The sequence below is a fragment of the Hemitrygon akajei genome, chromosome 20 (genome assembly GCF_048418815.1).
Source record: "Hemitrygon akajei chromosome 20, sHemAka1.3, whole genome shotgun sequence".
NCBI classification, from domain to species: domain Eukaryota; kingdom Metazoa; phylum Chordata; class Chondrichthyes; order Myliobatiformes; family Dasyatidae; genus Hemitrygon; species Hemitrygon akajei.
Genome location: NC_133143.1, coordinates 40,106,321 through 40,125,467, shown reverse-complemented (window position 1 = coordinate 40,125,467; position 19,147 = coordinate 40,106,321). Strand labels below are relative to the sequence as shown.

At 38.7% G+C, this 19,147-nt stretch overlaps 1 protein-coding gene across 1 annotated transcript in view; it reads left to right on the top strand.

Annotated features, from left to right (window-relative positions):
• Positions 1–19,147, top strand: part of gmds (GDP-mannose 4,6-dehydratase) — a 635,450-nt gene that overhangs the window by 515,993 nt on the left and 100,310 nt on the right. The window contains exon 8 of the mRNA XM_073024208.1: positions 8,294–8,412. Within this exon, the coding sequence (XP_072880309.1) occupies positions 8,294–8,412 (119 nt within the window). The remainder of the gene's footprint in view (positions 1–8,293; positions 8,413–19,147) is intronic.

Sequence of the window (19,147 nt, the reverse complement as noted above, 5' to 3'; positions counted from 1 at the left end):
ACCGACTAAACTCAGGAAGAACGTCTTTCATGACGATGAACACTCACAAGGCATCAAGCCCTGATGGTGTCCCTGTAGAGCTTTGAAAACCTATGCAAACCAACTGATGGAGTGTTCAAGGATATCTTCAATTTCTCACTGCTGCAGTTGGAGGTTCCCACCTGTTTCTAAAGGGGGCGACAGTCATAGCAGTAACCAAGAAGAGCAGGGTGGACTGCCTCAACAGCTATCACCCAGTTCCATTCACAACTAATGGGATGAAGTGTTTGAGTAGTTGGTCATGGCCAGAATCAACTCTTGCCTAAGCAAGGACCTCGACCTGCAGCAATTTGCCTATCACCACAATAGGTCTAGAGCAGATAAATCTCATTGGCTCTGTACTCAGCCCTGGATCACCAGGACAATAGCAATGCCTAACAGGCTGCTGTTCATTAATTACAGCTCAGTGTTCATGACCTTCATACCCCCGATGTTAATCATCAAGCTCCAAAACCTGGGCCTCTGTACCTCCCTCTGCAACTGGATTCTTCACTTGCTCATCAGGAGTCCACAGTCTGGGCAAATCAGGAATAACGTCTCCTCCTAGTTGACAATCAACAAAGGCGTGCCTCCGGGATGTGTACTTAGCACGCTGCTGTACTTTCTTTACACCCACGAATGAGTGGCTAGGCACAGTTCAAATCTCATCTATAAATGTGCTAACAATCTACTATTGTTAGCAGAATTTCAGCTGGTGACAAGGAGGTATACAGAAGCAAGCTAAATCAGCTGGTTGAGTGGTGCGCAGCAACAGCCTTGCACTCAATGTCATTGAGACCGAGGGATTAATTGTGGACCATAGGAAGGGAAAGTCAAGTAACACACTTCAGTCCTTATTGAGAGATCAGCAGTCGGAAGAGTGAGCAGATTCGAGTTCCTAGGTTCAGAATCTCTGAAGATCTGTCTTCAGCCCAACATGTTGATGCAATTGCAAAGAAAGCACGATAGCGACTATATTTCATTAGGAGTTTCAGGAGACTTGGTATGTCACCAAAGACTCTCACAGATTTCTACAGATATACCGTGCAGAACATTCTAACTGGTTGCATCACTATTTGGTATTCGGAGCCACTGTACAGGATTGGAAAAAGCTGCAAAAAGTTGTAAACTTGGCTAACTCCATCATGGGCACTAGCTTCCCCAGCATCAAAGACACTTTCAAAAGGCTTTGCCTCAAAAAGCAGCATCCATTATTAAGGACATGCCCTCTTCTCATTGCTATCATCAAGGAGGAGGTACAGGAGCCAAAAGACACACACTCAATGTTTTTGGAACAGCCCCACCATCAGATTTCTGATTGGACAATGAACTTACCAATTTATTTGCTCTTTTTTGCTCTACTTATTTAATTTAATTTATATATTTTTTATTGTAATTTATAGTTTTTATTATTTTGTATTGCAAAAAAAATGTATTTTGTATTGTCTGGCACAAAACTACAAATTTCACGACATAGGCCGTTATATTAAACCGTTATATTTATATTCTAATCGTTATATTCTAATCTTGATTCTCACTCGGGAAGCTAGAAAAGAGATAGACCCAGAGGTTTTGGAGAGAGGGGAATTAGAATGAAAGGAGTTGGAGCCAATTGATGAGTTCAGGAGTGACGATAGTCTCCTAGGGATTTGTGAATGGTGTGCTATGTAGATGATGGTCAGGGAGGGAGTAGACTTGGTAGCCATGCACTGCTGTTGGTGGTCAGATAGGGGTCAGTCTGTGGGAGCATGCTGGGTGAGGATATAAAACTCCACACAGCCAGCACCCAAGGTCAGGATTAAGGCCGGAATGCTGCAACTTTGAGGCAGCAGCAGTAACTCTGCTTTTTTCCTTTTCTAACTGCTGTGATAGAAAGTGGCCACTTGAGTGTACATTCGTAGTCCTATGCTGTTGAAGCTCATTCACTCTAAGATTTGACGTGTTGTGCATTGAGAGATGTTCTCCTGCACACCACAGCTGTAACACGTGGTTATTTGAATCACTCACCTTCCTGTCAGCTTCAACCAGTCTGGACATTTTCCTTTGACCATCATGCATTTTCAGCCACAGAATTGCAGCTCAGTATATGTATTCTGTTTGCGCATTATTCTCTGTAAACTCAAGAAGTTATTGTGTGTGAAAATTGTAGATCACCAGTTTCTGCAATACTCAAGCCACCTGTCTGGCACCAACGATCATTCCACGGTCAAAGTCCTTATATCATATTTCTTCCACATTCTGATGTTTAGTCTGAACAACAACTGAACCTCTTGGCCCTGTCTGCATGCCTTTATGCATTGCATTGGTGCCACATGATTGGCTGAATAAATATTTGCATTAATGAGCAGATATACAGGTGTACCTAGTAAAGTAGCCAGCGTGTATTTGCTCTTCACTATTTTTGTCCTATTGCTTAACATGACTTTGATTGCTTCATTACTGTTGGGTGTACTTTACAACTCTGCCTTCTTGACGAATCCTTTTTCAGTCCCAGACCCTACATTTTTTTGATTGAAGCCAAATTTTGTTTGTCAACATTTATGTAAGGCACTATGGACCTTTTTTTGTTGAATTAAAGGTAGCATATAAATAGAAGTTATTATACCAGATCAACTTGCACCATCATTAATTTGATGAAGAGCTAGTTAACGTGCTTCAATATGTTGGTGGAAGGAAGAATTTTGGCTGAGCACACTTGGAAACCTTCCTTTTCATTAACACTTGCCAGCAAACAGAAAGCTGAGAATTAATTTAACATTTCAAATGAAATTCCAGCTCTACAAGACATTTTGGAGAGGGCAATGCAGTGAACGTGACTCCCTTCTATCTGGAGCACTGGAAAGAAAAGCAGCCTAGTTATCAAAGGAGTAAATGGAGTGAATAGCTGAGTTGCAATCTGCATAAAAAGACTATGATGAAGTCAAATATCTATGATTTTCCTTGATCAAGCTTGCAGGAACTTGCCTTCATACAAAGGAAACATTACGTTGATATTTTTTGTGATAAATGTAACTGATAAAAGAGCTGATGTGATAAATGAAAGATAATTTTGAAACTACTTTGATCTTCATGTTTGAATTAATGGCCTTGGAAAAGGTTTAGAAAACCACAAGAAACATTGGTTCTGGTAGGAAGCACGACAAAGCTGTAGGCTCCTTCAGTATCGGGCAGTGAGTTATCTAGACAGGTTGGCTGAAAACGTGCCTCACATCAATGCATGTTGTTGCTGTGACATGTATCAGAATCGTGTTTAATATTGGCGGCAGATGTCATGAAATTTGGCAATAGTACAATGAAATGCATGATAAATAAATACACAGAGAAAAAAGAACTGAATTACATTAAATATATATATGTATGTATGTTACATAGTTAAGTTAAAATAAGTAGTGCAAAAAAACAGAAATAAAGAAGTTGTGAGGTAGTGTTTATGAGCCCAATGAACATTCAGAAATTGGATGGCAGAGGGGTAGAATTTGTTCCAGAATCACAGAGTGTGCGCCATCAGCCTTTTGAAACTCCTTCCTAATGGTACCAATGAGAAGAGAGCATGTCCTGGGTGGTGGGGATTCTCCAAGATGGATGCCACCTTCCTAAGGCACTGCTCCTTGAAGATGTCTAGGATACTATGGGAGCAAGTATCCATGATTGAGCTGACACATGTTAGATGTGTGTGCAGCTTACAGTATTTCGATCTACACTACATAAGCAAATAATGGCATAGACCTGACTAACTTAGGGCTCATGTGCTCAGTTCATTTATAGGACCATAAGCTTTCTGTTTTTATAATGTACGTTCCATTTGTCACATACAGAGTCACTGTCAGTGTTAAAATGTTACCCATTTTCGTACACTTCTGATGGAACAATCCATTATGACAATTTTGAGCTGTGTACAGAAGTACTGAGTGAAGACCATTACAAAGAAAAATAACCATAAATCATTTTTAATTATGAACAATTGCGTTTTAATACATAGAAAGGAAGGAAAGTCAACAAGTCTATCAACTGCTGAAGACATTTTCAGATTTCACACACTCTCTAACTGCATTCACATGCCCTAAATAACGCGCGCAATGTACCAAGTAAAAGTATTGATGGGAATTTTGGTTGCTTTTCTATAGTTCATGTTCAAGGAAGAAATAGATACTTAATCATTGAGTTTATTTGAAAGGAATCATTGTTAATTACATTTTAAAATCTGTAGTAATATTCTGTGACTATTTATAGAAGCATAATTTGTATTTCTGTTTCCAATTACATCCCTCTCCCTGCTTCAGTATTATAGATAATACTGGAGGCAAGAATCTGTGACTCTCATCAACAGGGAGAATAGAAAGCATTCTCATTTTGACAAGTGACAAATTTTAGAAAAAGGCTTTGAAACTTCTCATTTCTTTTGTCTTCTTATTGACACGTATTCACATAATCCAATATGATTTGTGTTGCTGTGATTCAATTAAAAAGAATATTACAGAGGAATCAGCCTCAAACTTGATTCCAGGTCACTACAAATAGTGCATAAAATAATTTAAGTTTTTTTAACAGAAATTAATTTGGGAAATATTTTCCAAATCCATCAACATAACTTGTCTCAATATAAATGTGCAAAAAAGTGTAGGTTTAGGAGTAAGCCAAAGGTATCTTGAATCACTGTTCTTGCCTCATTTGAGGTAAGTCCATGTCAGGATTGGAAGGATTGGGACCAGTGAGCAGTCAGATTGGAGCAAAGATTGGAAGGGGAGACAGAGATAGTTCAGCAGTCTGGACTGGTAGGGTTACATAGCTTTGGCACAGTTTCTTGGGGGTGGCTGTGTGGACATGTGGTCAGCATGTATAGAGGTAATGGCGGAGTTTTGGGGTTCTAAATTAATGAGTGTAGAGTCAGATCAGGTAAAAGTCATGATGGAAACTGATGAAAATGTTGGAAGATGCTGAGTATCTATAAATAAAGCATAGGAAGACTTGAGTAAATGAGTTACTTCAAGTAGACCTACCTGAAATGCATCCTCAATTCTGGACTGAGACTTTCTCAAGCTGGTCTCATTTTAATGTGCCCTGAAGCTGGCAAAATATTCTTCAATGCAATGTACATCCAGATGTGCATTATGCTCCACCATGCACATTCCTCCATGCATAATGAAGCTGGGAAGTGAATCACAAACTTCATTATCCACAAGGTGAATCCTCTGTTTTTCAATTGCATTTTCTGGTTAATGAAAATTAAATTGAATTGTGCTACTCAAACCAGGAAACTTTGTTATTTGATGCACTCGTTTGCAGGGTATTAGCAAGAACAACAATGGGTATCAATATAAAAATATTTGATTGACAGCCTGGATTTTGAGCAGGGTCTTCTGACTCAGGGACAATAACACTACCACTGAATCACAGCTCACAATTGGTGGTTCCCTGCCAAATATCATGCCTCAGACAAGGAATAGGTATACAAGACGTGCTGGGTGGCAAGCAGTGCCCAAGAAACCATATCCCGATGCAAATTAAATGAAAGGTCAGTAATCATGCAGCAAAACTGTAAAAGAAAATAATGTGTGAACGAGACTGTTAGAAACTTAGAACTACTTGAAAGAAATATATTTCCTAATTTTTAAATTCTTCTATTTTAAATATCTGAATTTGAAAGTATTCTCTACATTTGCAACAAACATATTCTGTATGGTGTCAGATCCACAAGCTACTGCATAAATGCATTAAGAATTCTGAATTTGCTTCTGCTGTGGCTTAGAATGTGACCTCATCAAACCCTTGACCTTGCAATTTCTAGCTATTTCCTTTTGTAGTTTCCATCGCATAGGACTTTAGGCAGTAAATGCTGCTAGTGGTAGGGAGGGATCGCCACAGCTCTCAGTTTATTTATCATTACTGAATGGTTTACTGGTTTTAACAGGAGGGACACTTTGTTTAAACTTCTACAGAGGATAATTAATGGTTATTGACTGGTAAATGAAGAACAGGTGACAGCCCAAATCAGAAGAAAAACGATCTTGTGTTGTAGCGTGATAATGGCTTAGTAATTGCTGCAAAGCTGAAGCCTATTGCATCCCATCATAATGCCAGATCATGCCCAGAACACAAAGGCCTCTGTGTGAAAGGTATTCAACCCTCCACATCCTTACACATCTGCTCAGTTGATTTGGTCCATTTATTCTCTGATGGGCTACACTACCGAGGCAAAAGTTCACTTCCCCTGCACCCCTCCACCTTCCTGCTCATTCTCAGTATCACATGACATTTGGCATTACTATTTTAAGTGCATCTTTGTCTGTTCACAGACTTTGTATTTGTGATACATTCTAGAGGTACGTTATGCCTTAGTACTGTTGGTAGGTTTTAAACTTTTAGACCACGAGCCTTTTGGAAAGTTCGGCTCAAAGGAGAGTCATGTTATGTAAATTAAGTGTAGCCATTAATATTTTTTTTAAATCAGCTGATTGAATTTGTAGGCTATTTGGGCCAACAAACCTGTTGGCTCTTAGGAGCAGCTTTGAATGTGCCCTGCTTTCCTGTATGTTAGCTGTAGACTTGCAAATTCCTCCTTTGCAAGTGTGTTGAAAATAACATTTGCTTTTGAAAATTGGTACAGAATCTATTTATACCTACCATTTAGTGCATTTCAGAACCACAGAAATTAACTGCAAATTGTGAATTATTGGGTTTGGGTACTTTTATATGGTAGTGGATCAGATGTCTGTTATTCTTACAGAGGACAGTTAAAGTACACTTGACAGTGGTGAGGATGAATGTATAAAGCTTCCTCTCAAAGTTTCTCATGGTTTAAAAACTCTTTCTCCCAAACTCTATGTTTCTGTTGTACGGAGTTATGTGCAAGTATCATTAGGCTAAAAATCTCTAAATGTGCATTTGGTAGAATGGGACTTTTTACTTGTGGGCCTGTTATTAAAAGATCATTAGCACACAAAGTATAGTGTGCTAATTAATGATCAGGCATTGCAAACAAATAGCATTTGACTCTGCTCTGCATTATTTGCAAGGAAATTTTTACTCATCATGCACTGCAAGCTGCCAATTTAAAGACATGAGACAGAGAGGAAGGAGTGAGATGGTGTGGAATTAAGGTGCCATGTTATTGATGCTATTGCCAAAGGGCATGATATAGATAAGAACAGGAAGGTGGTTGAGATTGGTGATAAAATGCTAATCATGTTTACTTTAGAAAATCATGTGTGTCTTCGCAGGTAGTAGTACAAGTATTATAATAATTGCAAATTACTGCCTGCAGTTCCCACACATTTATGCATACTGACATAGATGTACTAACTATATTAGTGATCTGAAGGTTTCTGGATTCCAAAAATAATGCCTTCAGGTTCTTCAGTAGCACACCAGGGAAGCCCATCCCTTTAAAGCACCCGTAATTGCTTTGAAAAATTGTTAGTTGAATCAAATATCTGCGTTCACCAAACTTTACTTTGAATAATGTCCAATCATCAAAAGAAAAGAACACTTAGAAAAAAATAACACTAACTTCTTCATATTATTTCAAATAAAATGCTGAAGTAGTTTTAGCCAAAATCCTAAAACTCGAATATAGCTTTTATACAGAAATCAATAAAGAACACAAAATGTGTAATTCTTGGCATCTGACTATTTATTAGTTGCTCAATTCGGTTTTGGGGTAATGTCTGCTTGTAGGTCATTATGAAGAATTGTTATACTTTATCCTTCTCACCAGAAAGAACGTATTTTCAATTGCAAGATCAGGATGCAAGTTTTAAGTCCTACCTATCTACTCTGTAGGATGATACAATTCAATTTGCTATGTTGTTCACTGGAAGACAAGTTATGAAAGGTTTTGCACACCTGTGATCTGGATACATACAGTACCAGCTATGAAAAAGCCTCTCTGTTTCTGTTAAGTCTTAAGTCATAGTGCACAAAATACCTGTCCTGAAATGTCAGATTAATACCATGAGATTAGTGTCAACAAAATGGAAATAAGAATTGTATAAACCTGTCACAGCTGGCAAGTTAGAAGCAATGTATATGTAAGTTGCCAAAACACAAAGATTTGCTGATGATCTCTGACATATTGTGCATCTCTGTGCACATGCATCGCCGACACGTTAAAATGAAGATTATTTTAAAATAATCAGAAAGTATATGTCTTCAGGCCTTTTTGCAAGTGAAACAGTGGCCTTGAGTAGTAACATGTTGATTTAACTAAAATCATAAAGTAATCCCATGCTTAGCACACCATCTATGATTCACTCCAGTCTTTATTTTCACTTCCCAGGCAATGTGGCTGATGATACAACAGGATGAACCAGAAGATTATATTATAGCTACTGGTGAAGTGCACAGTGTTCGTGAATTTGTGGAAAAAGCCTTCAAACACATTGGCAAGACTATTGTGTGAGTACCAAACTGGACCACAGATGACTTGATTCATCTTGATGACTTGATATTACTTTATTTTCTCGTATTAATTTGGTCCTTTTCTAATCTCACTAAGTTTTTATATTTGCATCAAGGAATAAATATAAAGTTAATAAGAGGTTTTTAAAAATAGTTATTGTCATTTTTTAAAAAACACAAAATGCTGGCAGAACTCAGCAGGCCAGACAGCATCTGTGGGAGGAGGTAATAACGAAGTAACATGGGTAGTGACGACGTTTTGGGCCGAAACCCTTCATCAGGAGTGAAGTAACATGGGATCCACAATTGAATTCCACAGACCATTCCCACTCCGACATGTCTGTCCATGGCCTCCTCTACCGTCAAGATGAGGCCACACGCAGGTCGATGGAGCAATACCTTATCTCCCGCCTAGGTAGCCTCCTTCCTGCTGGCATGAACATACAACTCACTGACCTCCGTTGATACCCCTGCCCCCCATCCCTATCTATTATCTATTATTTTAGTCTGGTTCTCTTTCTCTTTTTCCCCCCTCACTATAATCTCTCCCCCCAGCCCTACCTTTCTTTCTCTTTTATTTCCCATAATTCTCCACCTTCCCCCTAGCCCATTTCCCTCCAGCCTATCACTTCCCAGCTCTCTACTTTATCCCTCCCCCCACTTCTTATCCCCCCTCGACCATCCCATGTTACTTCACTCCTGATGAAGGGTTTCGGCCCGAAACGTCGTTATTACCTCCTCCCACAGATGCTGTCTGGCCTGCTGAGTTCTGCCAGCATTTTGTGTTTTTTATTTATTTCCAGCATCTGCAGATTCACTCGTGTTGCCATTGTCATTTTTTGTTTACTTGCCAAAGATCTATAAATACTGCAGTCTGGCTTGCAAATGGGAAAATTGTGTTCAAAAGTTTCTGATTCAACTAAAATTATCCAGAAGCAGAATGAATGAGTTTGGAACATTCAGTTGTTCAAATGATGTACCATCACAGTGTTGAGCAACCCAATGACAATTATTCAATTTATTAGGACACATTTATAATTATTTGCTCCTTATTTGATGTTTTACACTTTGAACCTTAAATAGGAATATGATGTTATTTATATATCTCAATATGTAGCCATTTGCATTATTGCAGGTAGTTTTAACATGGCACCTTGCCATTGCCATTTACAGTGGATTGGAACACAAAGGAACGAGTACATTCTGGCCCAATTATGCAGTTGCCTCAATTAGCCGAAGTTTTATAGAATAAGTTAAAAAGGAGAAACTACCATTTAATTGAGCAACAAATTATGTGTTTAGATAAAATACCAAACAAATCAGAACACTACTAATACAGTACTGTAATACTGTGTATTAGTTCTTATTAGTTACTGATAAAGGAGTTCATTTAGTGTACGCTGCTGTGTTCTTTTGATTCACTGTAAATGAGCAAAATCAATGCAGACATCAAGTGCAGATAATGGACAGCCTTCATTCAATGCTTTCAATGATTGTATCCTCCAAATCTTCATTTTCATTGTAACATTCAAGATGATTGTCAGTTTCTTCAAATTCTTTGTGGTATCTAACTTCTTCTAGTAGTGAAATTGTTTTATTTTTACTGTTAGCCATTTCTAGCATTTCCAAGCCTGAAAGCTTGAAACCTCAATGAGCAAAACTTTTCTGGATTGTAGTATTGCTTACTTCTCACCAATGACCAGTGACACAAATCACATTTTTTTTTACACAAACACATGCAACTGATGCATTTTAAAAACTGTTCACTCTAAGCACAGTGTAGTGTCTAACAGCCTTACAAGTGCATAGGGCTGACACTGGTTAGAAACTGTTCAGCAGTGGGTTCCTGTCCCAATTAAATGGCCTAGCATCCCACATAAATAAATGAAGGGAATCCTGACTATCTTCTCATTTAGTGTTTGTTGTTTAAGAGTTCTCCCAAATAAGTGGCTGACCCAATTAACTGGAATCCACTATATATTCTTTTAACTTTGATTATTAGCCTGCTCCAAGTATCTGTTTTTATTGCAAATAGTTTATATTGCAGTAACAACAGATCAAGAATGAGAATTAGAGCTCATGGTTATTTTTACAGACATGGCCACAAACTCTTCCTTCGATTTATTTTCTTCAAGAAGGACAGTCTTCAGATCCAAAGGATAACCATTTCAGCATACTGTGTCTTTTTTATATGTACCCATCAGCTTTGAAAGAAAACTACCTTGTTATACACAAGGTAATTGAGTACAGTTAATTAAACTGAAAGATGAGATCAATAAATCAAGTCCTTAATTTAAACTCTCTACACTCGATTGCCCAGACAATGTATACCAAGGGTCTTTATTGCTGTTTATTCACTTTGGGGAAAGTTGCTTAAGTTTGAAAAAGGCAGATTTATGTGAGTTTTTCAATGGCTGATTGGTAGGATTAAGAAGTGATGGGAAAAAAAATAGTATTTTATTGTGTACAGGAATGTCTTGTGGAGTTTTAGACACAGATTGCTGTTTTCCCTTCATATATTTACACCTGTGACTAATGATTTCTTAACATGCCAAGGAATTCCCTGGATTCCTCTGGGTATCAACTAAAAATGTAAACCTTGGCATTACAGCTAATTAAAATGTCTTAACTACTAATGTTTTGATTTCATTGAAGCATTAATAAATGATACTCCTACCTATGTACCTAATTGTAACTAATGTATAGTTGCATATGTCATTAGCTTATAAAAGAAAATACATTGCTATAACCTAGTTTTATTGTGTCAAATTTCACTGACAAACGTCTGCTGCCAGAAATTGCTGCCCCTATTTTCCACCTGCCCATGCTCATTTGATCTAAGTGTATAGAGATTTATCTTATTGGTCTTAAGCTTCCTATATTCTAGTTACATGGCCTTAATAGAGGCAACAGGGCTTCTAACAGAAAGCACTATATAGATTATACAGTGGGCAAAGCTCTGTCTCCCAGTGTTGATGACAGTCATAATTTTTTAATGGCTCTAAGATTCTGTATATAAATAGAGTTTGTTATAAAAGTAAACAAAAACAGATGAAAGTGGAAAATAATGAAAACATTAAATTAAACCAATCTAATTTTTTAAAAGTACTTCCCCCTTTGTTTTTTATCTGTAATAATGCCGTACCTAAGGATGTAAGTGGGTGCTTAGATTCTGCTGTAAGTTTTAGACTGTTGCAGGATCTGAGAGGTAACTTCAGAGTTTAATTCTTGGGGAATCTTAGCAAGACAAAACTCTGCCAGTGCACACCATATGGAGTCCACCAGCAGAGTGAGCCATCAGATTCAGCATTCTAAAATTAGAAGTGTTCTTTGAGACTAAAATTTGAACAGTCCAAGGCTGGAAGTGGTCCATTTAAACAGATAAATGCTGACAGCTCCATTTAGAAACATTGGCACATACAGTATTACCGTATAACCATATAACAATTACAGCACAGAAACAGGCTATCTCAGCCCTTCTAGTCCGTGCCGGACGCTTACTCTCACCTAGTCCCGCTGATCCGCACTCAGCCCATAACCCTCCATTCCTTTCCTGTCCATATACCTATCCAATTTTATTTTAAATGGCAATACCGAACCTGCCTCTATCACTTCTACTGGAAGCTCGTTCCACGCAGCTACCACTCTCTGAGTAAAGAAGTTCCCCCTCATGTTACTGATGCACCATCAATAACTCACGCCGAGACTTAGGAAGTGAGATATCGGCTTTTATTGACTGAAGAACAACACTACATCCTGGGGAAAATGAGGGAGAGCAGCAGGCCACAGTCGCCTTTATACAGGGGTCTGTGGGAGGAGCCACAGGGGTAGTCAGCAGGGTCTTGGGAGGAGCCACAGGAGCAGTCAGACAGGTATATCTAGTTCACCACAGTTACCCCTAAACTTTTGCCCCCTAACAGTACAGGAGGATCTATGTCATTGACCACCTTCAAAAACTTTTCCATTTTATCTGCTTTACCTCAGCTACCTGGTTCAGATTTTATCATTGACAGGTGGTTTTTGAATACTATCCCATAACTTTGCAATTCAGCAATGGTTTTACAACCCGGATGTCACTGTTTTCACCCTAGATTTTTATTTGTCTTTGATTCTGCCACTAAAAGCCTATTTTAACAGACTAAAAGGTGTAAGGTAATGCAAAGATTGTTTTAACATGATTCGGAAACATCTATGTAATGGTTTTAACGTCTCTTTTAGAATGCCATAGACTTCTTTAAGGCAATGAACCTTTTCAAGTCACCATATGTAAGGCAGGGAATGCTCAAATGTTAAATCACCTAAAACTATTGTGATTTTTCATGATAGATCAGAAACACATGGCCAAGTGCACTGCCATTAACACAATGGGTGTGTGTGAGAATTGCTTCATGCCCAGGGTGAAGTAACTTGCTTTGCACGTACACACTTGTTTGGTCTCCGTGGAACAGCAAGAACCTTCTGCCATCACTTTTACTAATGGCCAGAATTACTCTACTGGTCTGTGCATAGTGCACATCAATTCTGTACATAAAAACTATTTCATATTTAAATAATTATGCTGGCTTACTTATAAACTGATGATTAATGAACACGCACACATTTTTAATGTTATATTTTTGTGCCATAAGAAATCAACAAAGTTTATGTGATAAGCGTGGTCCAGCACATAAAATATTTACCATTTTCTTTCTGTGTAACTGTGGTTTAATCAAATCTGCAACAGGGGAAGACAGGTCAGCACAGCGTGTTTCTTTGATGAGCTCATGGCACATGCAAGCACTCAGTTGAACTCCTAATGCCCTCAATTCGCTGTTGATGTTAAAATGCAGTAAATTAGCCTAAGGACAGAATGGTATTGTTTCTACTCGTTTCATATTTGCTTTTCTCTTAACCTGCGACCCACTGTGGTTCATGACAGCAGCCAGTTATGTTTTACCAGCAATAGTGGATGATTGCCTGTGCTTTTCTTACCTACAGTTCTGTGCCTACCCAATGCTTTTAAAGCTTACTTTAGTTGGCATGGTTCCAAAGAATGGTAGAGTTCACATCTAGATTTCCCAATTTAACAACTCCAAGGGTTTTGTTGTAATTATCTTAGAGAGTGGATTTGGCTGATGGGGTGGATACTTTTAATTTTATCAAATGTAACAGAATAGGATATCTCTTCTATCTGAATCTATCTCTCCTGCAGATGGATTTGTTAATTGTGTGATTTAAGCCTGAATGTCATTTGGTAAATATTTAGGGTCTCAATTAATCACAATTGTTGATAGCTTGCCAATATGTTTGTATAGAACTGCCAGCTGGGTGCACTGTATTGTCCATTTGTTCTGCTCTTCCATGCTCACACACTGCAGCGTGGAATTATAAAACATATTGGACTGCAGATGCCAGCTCTGATCTTTTGTTCTATCATGGACCAACCACTAAGTCCAGGAGTAATTTACTGAGTGGAAGGAACATCAGAATGACAGCCATGGTTGGCACATCAAGCATGACCCTGTTCATTGGAATAGGATTGCCCAACATCACTAAAATGGTAAATTTAACTCAGTTTTGGTTCACATTTCTTTATTTCTCTGTACACTAATGGTTTAACAAAGTGTAACCAAGTATTTTAAAACTAGAATTTTTCCAAATGATTTATTGTTTTTAAGCCAACCATCACCGTTTTCAAATTATTCTATCAGTGAAACAGACATTTTACTGTGCATTGTCCGCCTGGCAGGATGTTAGGCAAGATTGACAGGTCAGATATCAGGCCCGATTCTTTATGAGGACCACACATAGCCTCACATGTTGCTTCAAGTGGCAGCATCCCACCCCTTCTCCCTCTGCACAGAATGTTGCCAGACTCCCAAATTCCCCGTGCCAAACTCCTGTTGATGGATCTGAATCTCCGCTGGTGAACTGAAGCCTTCTGCCAGTTCCTTACCTCATAGATCCCCCATCTCAACTGCTAGAACCCTGATTTCTGCTGCCATGACACCAGCTTCTGTCATAAGCATTCCTTGACCACCCTTCCAGCCTTAAATTTGTCTGTTTCTGCAATCCTATCGTGTGAAGGAAGTGTGAAGGAAGGGAGGGAGGGAGAGAGAGGGAGAGAAAAAAAGAGAGAGAATGGGCAGTGACGGAGAGGTCGAGAAAGGGGAGGGAGATATACCAGGGAGGAGAGACAAGAAGAGATCAGAGGGGAAGAGAAAAGGCTAAAAAGGAATGTGATCTGTCCTTTGTTGTTCAACACTGTGATTAAAATTGAAATTTTACTTAATTTTTAAATATTCATTTATCACCCAAAATTTTTATAACCAAGTTTAAGAATTTCATGAAAGAAAGCAACTGCTTTTAACTTGGACAAGCTACATGTTGAAACTAGTCCATTTTTGGCTTGTTAGACTGCTATACAGTCATAAATCTCTATACTTTTTATTGAGTAGTTTACATTCAGTTTAAGGTAGCTAACATGTCTGTGAGGCTTTTATGGAATTGAGATCATCATAAGAAGAAGCCATGTCATGATTATATTCAATGAGCCAGGAGATATTCAATAATATTCATGAGTGAAATTTTATCTTGTGAGGTACATTAACATTTATTACAAAATATAAAGGTTCAACAGCAATATTGGTGAGAGAATTTTGTTGGTTGCTCTGAACAGTAAAATAAAATATATTAACAATATCCCCTCATATTTTAAATAATATTGCAATTATTTTCAGATCAGGTTGAACACATGTAACATTCACAAACTTATTTATGAAACGCAAAGCAACAAAAGCAATCCAAATCCTTTATATTTCCCACCTTTAGTTGCACAACATTACCAGTTGGTCCTCGGTCTCATTGTATGTCATTTGGAAAATTCAGATCTGTTAAATTTTGTAAGCAGAGCCAAATGCATATCTGCCAACATTGTACATTTAGTCCATGTGATCAGAGTCTATTTTGCTCTCAATATTTATAAATAATCAACTCAAAATTAGCACCTCTTTAGTCCAACAGGTTCAGATGGAACGTACATAGGTGTGACCTGAAAGGATTCTTTGCACAGTATATGGACAGACCTACTAGTGGAGAGGCTACACATGATCTAATGTTCTATCCATTTAGTGTGTATTTACTCAGCTTTGCAAAGAATTGAACAACTTCTCAAAAATCACCTGACACAGAAGCTTTCTTTAGGGTTTTTGATGAGAATTCTCACTTGTGGACCTGCAGAAAGTTAAGTAAAATACGTGTTAAATTCAATACAGATTTGTTGTGTGCTCGAGTATACTGTCAATTATTCTGGCAATTGGCGTTAACCAAGGTAATACACGTGCGTATACTCCATAACTATGCCATAAAAACAAGAGCAAACTCATGGCACAATGATAAACGTAATACTTCCTTCAAAATAAATCCATTAAACATTTACCAATATTTAAAAAAACTTAAGACTCACAGATATTGTTGTTTCAAGGGCAAATAAGGAGTGGATGAATGTCTTTCCACAATGTGCTTCGAATCAAGTCAACTAACCATGAAAACTAATCTGAGCAGGAAATATATAAAAAACAGCTTGTGCAGGAAGTGATGTCCGTACAAAACAAATTGCATCTCTAAAAGCTAAAAAAGTGTTGCTAAGTTACTAAGTGTTTTTTTGAAAACCATAAAACATAATATATTAGAGCAGAATAAGGCCAATCAGACCATCAAATCTGCTCCTCCATGGCTGATTTATTATCCCTCTTAACCCCATTCTCCTGCGTTCTTCCTGTAACCTTTGACGTCCTTACTAATTAAGTATCTATCAAGCTCTACTTTAAATATATAGGACTGTAAGACATAGGAACAGAATTAAGCTATTCGGCCCACAGAGTCTTCTCCATTCCATTATGGCTGATTCATGATCTCTTCTAATCTCATTCTCTTGCCTCTCTCCCTAACCTTTGACACCCTTGTTAGGTTTTCTAACTTCAAAACATTAAACTAATTCGAAGGAAGATACGGGAGTTGGGGATGTGGGTGTAACTTTGAGATTACTTTACACGAGGTGCACACGTATCATGTGGTAGTGTGATGACCTGTCTGTGGCAATGCATCCTACAGATTCACCCTCTGGCTAAAGAAATGTTTCCTCATTTTTGGTCCAAATGGACGTCTGTCAATTCTGAAGCTGTATCCTCTGGTCCCAGACTCCCCCACTATGGGAAGCATCCTCTCCACATCCATTTTATCTGTATTGACAGAGTTTCAGAAAAAGATGCATTTGATATACTGAATGGTCTAAATATTGATAAAAATGAGTTATGAGCAAGGGTTGCTAAATGTAAAGTTGGCCAATATGGTAGACATACTGTTTTTTTGACAGAAGTAAGTGAAGAAATGACAGAGGTCCTCACAATAATCATCAAGTCTACAATATTCAACAATTCAGGATATATTCAGGAGTGTTTCCTGAGGACAAGGACTGCAAATGCATGGAAGAGATAACCCCAATATTAGTCAGTCTAACTTCATGAGGGGGAAGTTCTGGAAGCAATAATTAGGGTCAGAATTTTCAGTCACTTGGTTTGATTAGAGAAAGCCAATATGAGCTTGCTAAATGCAAATTATGTCAAAGTAACAATTGAATATTTTTCACAAGCAGGAAAAAAGTCTGCAGATGCTGGAGATCACACAAAACACAAAGCAACACACAAAAATGCAGTCAAAGTTTCAGCCTGAGACCCTTCTTCAGGACTTCTCCCCTTCCTTTTGAGTCCTGAAGAAGGGTCTCGGCCTGCAATGTCAACTGTACTCTTTTCCATGGATGCTGCTTGGCCAGCTGAGTTCCTCCAGCATTTTGTGTGTGTTGCTTTGGATCTCCAGCACCTGGAGATTTCTTTTGCTTCTAATTGAATATTTTTGCTGAAGTAATAGAGATCTCATTTTGCTGATTAGTAAAGTATGGTTGTTGTGATTTATGTGGACTTCCAAAGGATATCTGGTGAAGTGACACATTTTAGGCATGTCACCAAGAGTAAAGTCTGTCAGACAAGGGAGCAGAATTAGGCCATTGGGCCCATCATAACTGTTCTGCCAGTTCACCATGGCTGATCCATTTCCCTCTCGGCCCCATTCTCTTGCCTTCTCCCTGTAACCTTTCACGCCCTGACTAACCAAGAACCTATCACCCTCCACCTTAATATACCCAGTGACCTGGCCCCCATAACCACCTGAGAAATGAATTCTACACATTCACCACACTCTGGCTAAAGAAATTCCTCCTCATCTCTGTTCTAAATGGACATCCCTCTATTGTTTTTTGAGGCCTTGCCCTCTGGTCCTAGACTCTCACACCAAAGGAAACATCCTCTCTACATCCACTCTGTCTAGGCCTTTCAACATTCAAAAGGTTTCAATGAGATTCCCCCCCCCCACCCCCCATTCTTCTCATTTCCAGTGAGTACAGGCCTAGAGCCTTTAATCGCTGCTCATATGATAACACTTCCATTCCTCGGCTCATTCTTGTGGAACTCCTCTGAATCCTCTCCAATGTCAGCACATCCTTTCTTAAATAAGGGTCCCAAAACTGCTCACAATACACCCAAATGAGTCCTCAACAGTGCCTTATACAGCCTCAGCATTACTTCCTTGCTTTCATACTCTAGTCCTCTTGAAATGAATGCTCTCATTGCATTTGCCTTCCTCACTACTGACTCAACCTGCAAATTAACCTTCAGGGAATCCTGCACAAAGACTCCCAAGCCCACTTACACCTCAGATTTTTGAATTTTCCAGGCAATATCTGTAGCAGCACAAAGATTAAATAAAATTGAAACAGAACTACAGACACTAGTAATCTGAGATAAAGACAGAAAATGCAGTGAACTCTCAGCAAGTCAGGTACATCTGTCGAAAGAAAAGCAAAGGTAATGATTCAGGTCCATGCCCGTTTGAACAAGGGCAAAAACAAGTTACTTCAGTTATCAATAATTTGGGAGGCATGGGTAAAATAAAGTGAAGGGCCCAAGAAGGGTGCAACTAGTGCAGCCAGAGATCTAGGTTCAGTCCTAACCTCAGGTGCTGTGTACATGGAGTCTGCACGTGCTCCCTGTGACTGTATGGGTTTCCCTTGGGTGCTCCAGTTCCCTCCTACTTATTACAATGACATGTAAATGGATAGATTAATTGTTCATAGTAAATTGGACCTAATGTTAAGGTAAATAGTAGAATCAGATAGGAATAATCATTTGTTAAATTATCTTTCTGTGGCTGTCTTCATTCATCGTACTAAAGTGCAACAGCTCATATTTCTTAAAGTTAATCTAATTGATGTGCTCATCTGCCATTCATTTTTAAATTCTGCAACACACTATCGTTATCCTCTTTGCATTTCATAATCCTGCTGTTTTGTGTCATCCACAAATTTAGAAATTATGGTCGCACTCCCAAATCCAGGTCATTACTATCAATCAAAAGAAGTAATGGCCCCACCATCAATCCCTTAACAGCCACTTTAATCTCTATCTTCAGTCTGCAAAGACAGCAATCACCAAGAGCCTCTGTCATCTGTTACCTAGCCAACTTCATATACGCATCTCCCTTAGGCCTTTGAAATGCCTCCCCCACCCCCACCAATTGCCGACCCTAATGAAGCACCATCCACTCCTGAACCCACACCCCTGGTCACATTGGATTGGTGCAGCTGACAACACTCCCACAGAATCCACTGCAACCCATCCCCTCACTCCCCTCTCAGCTGTCA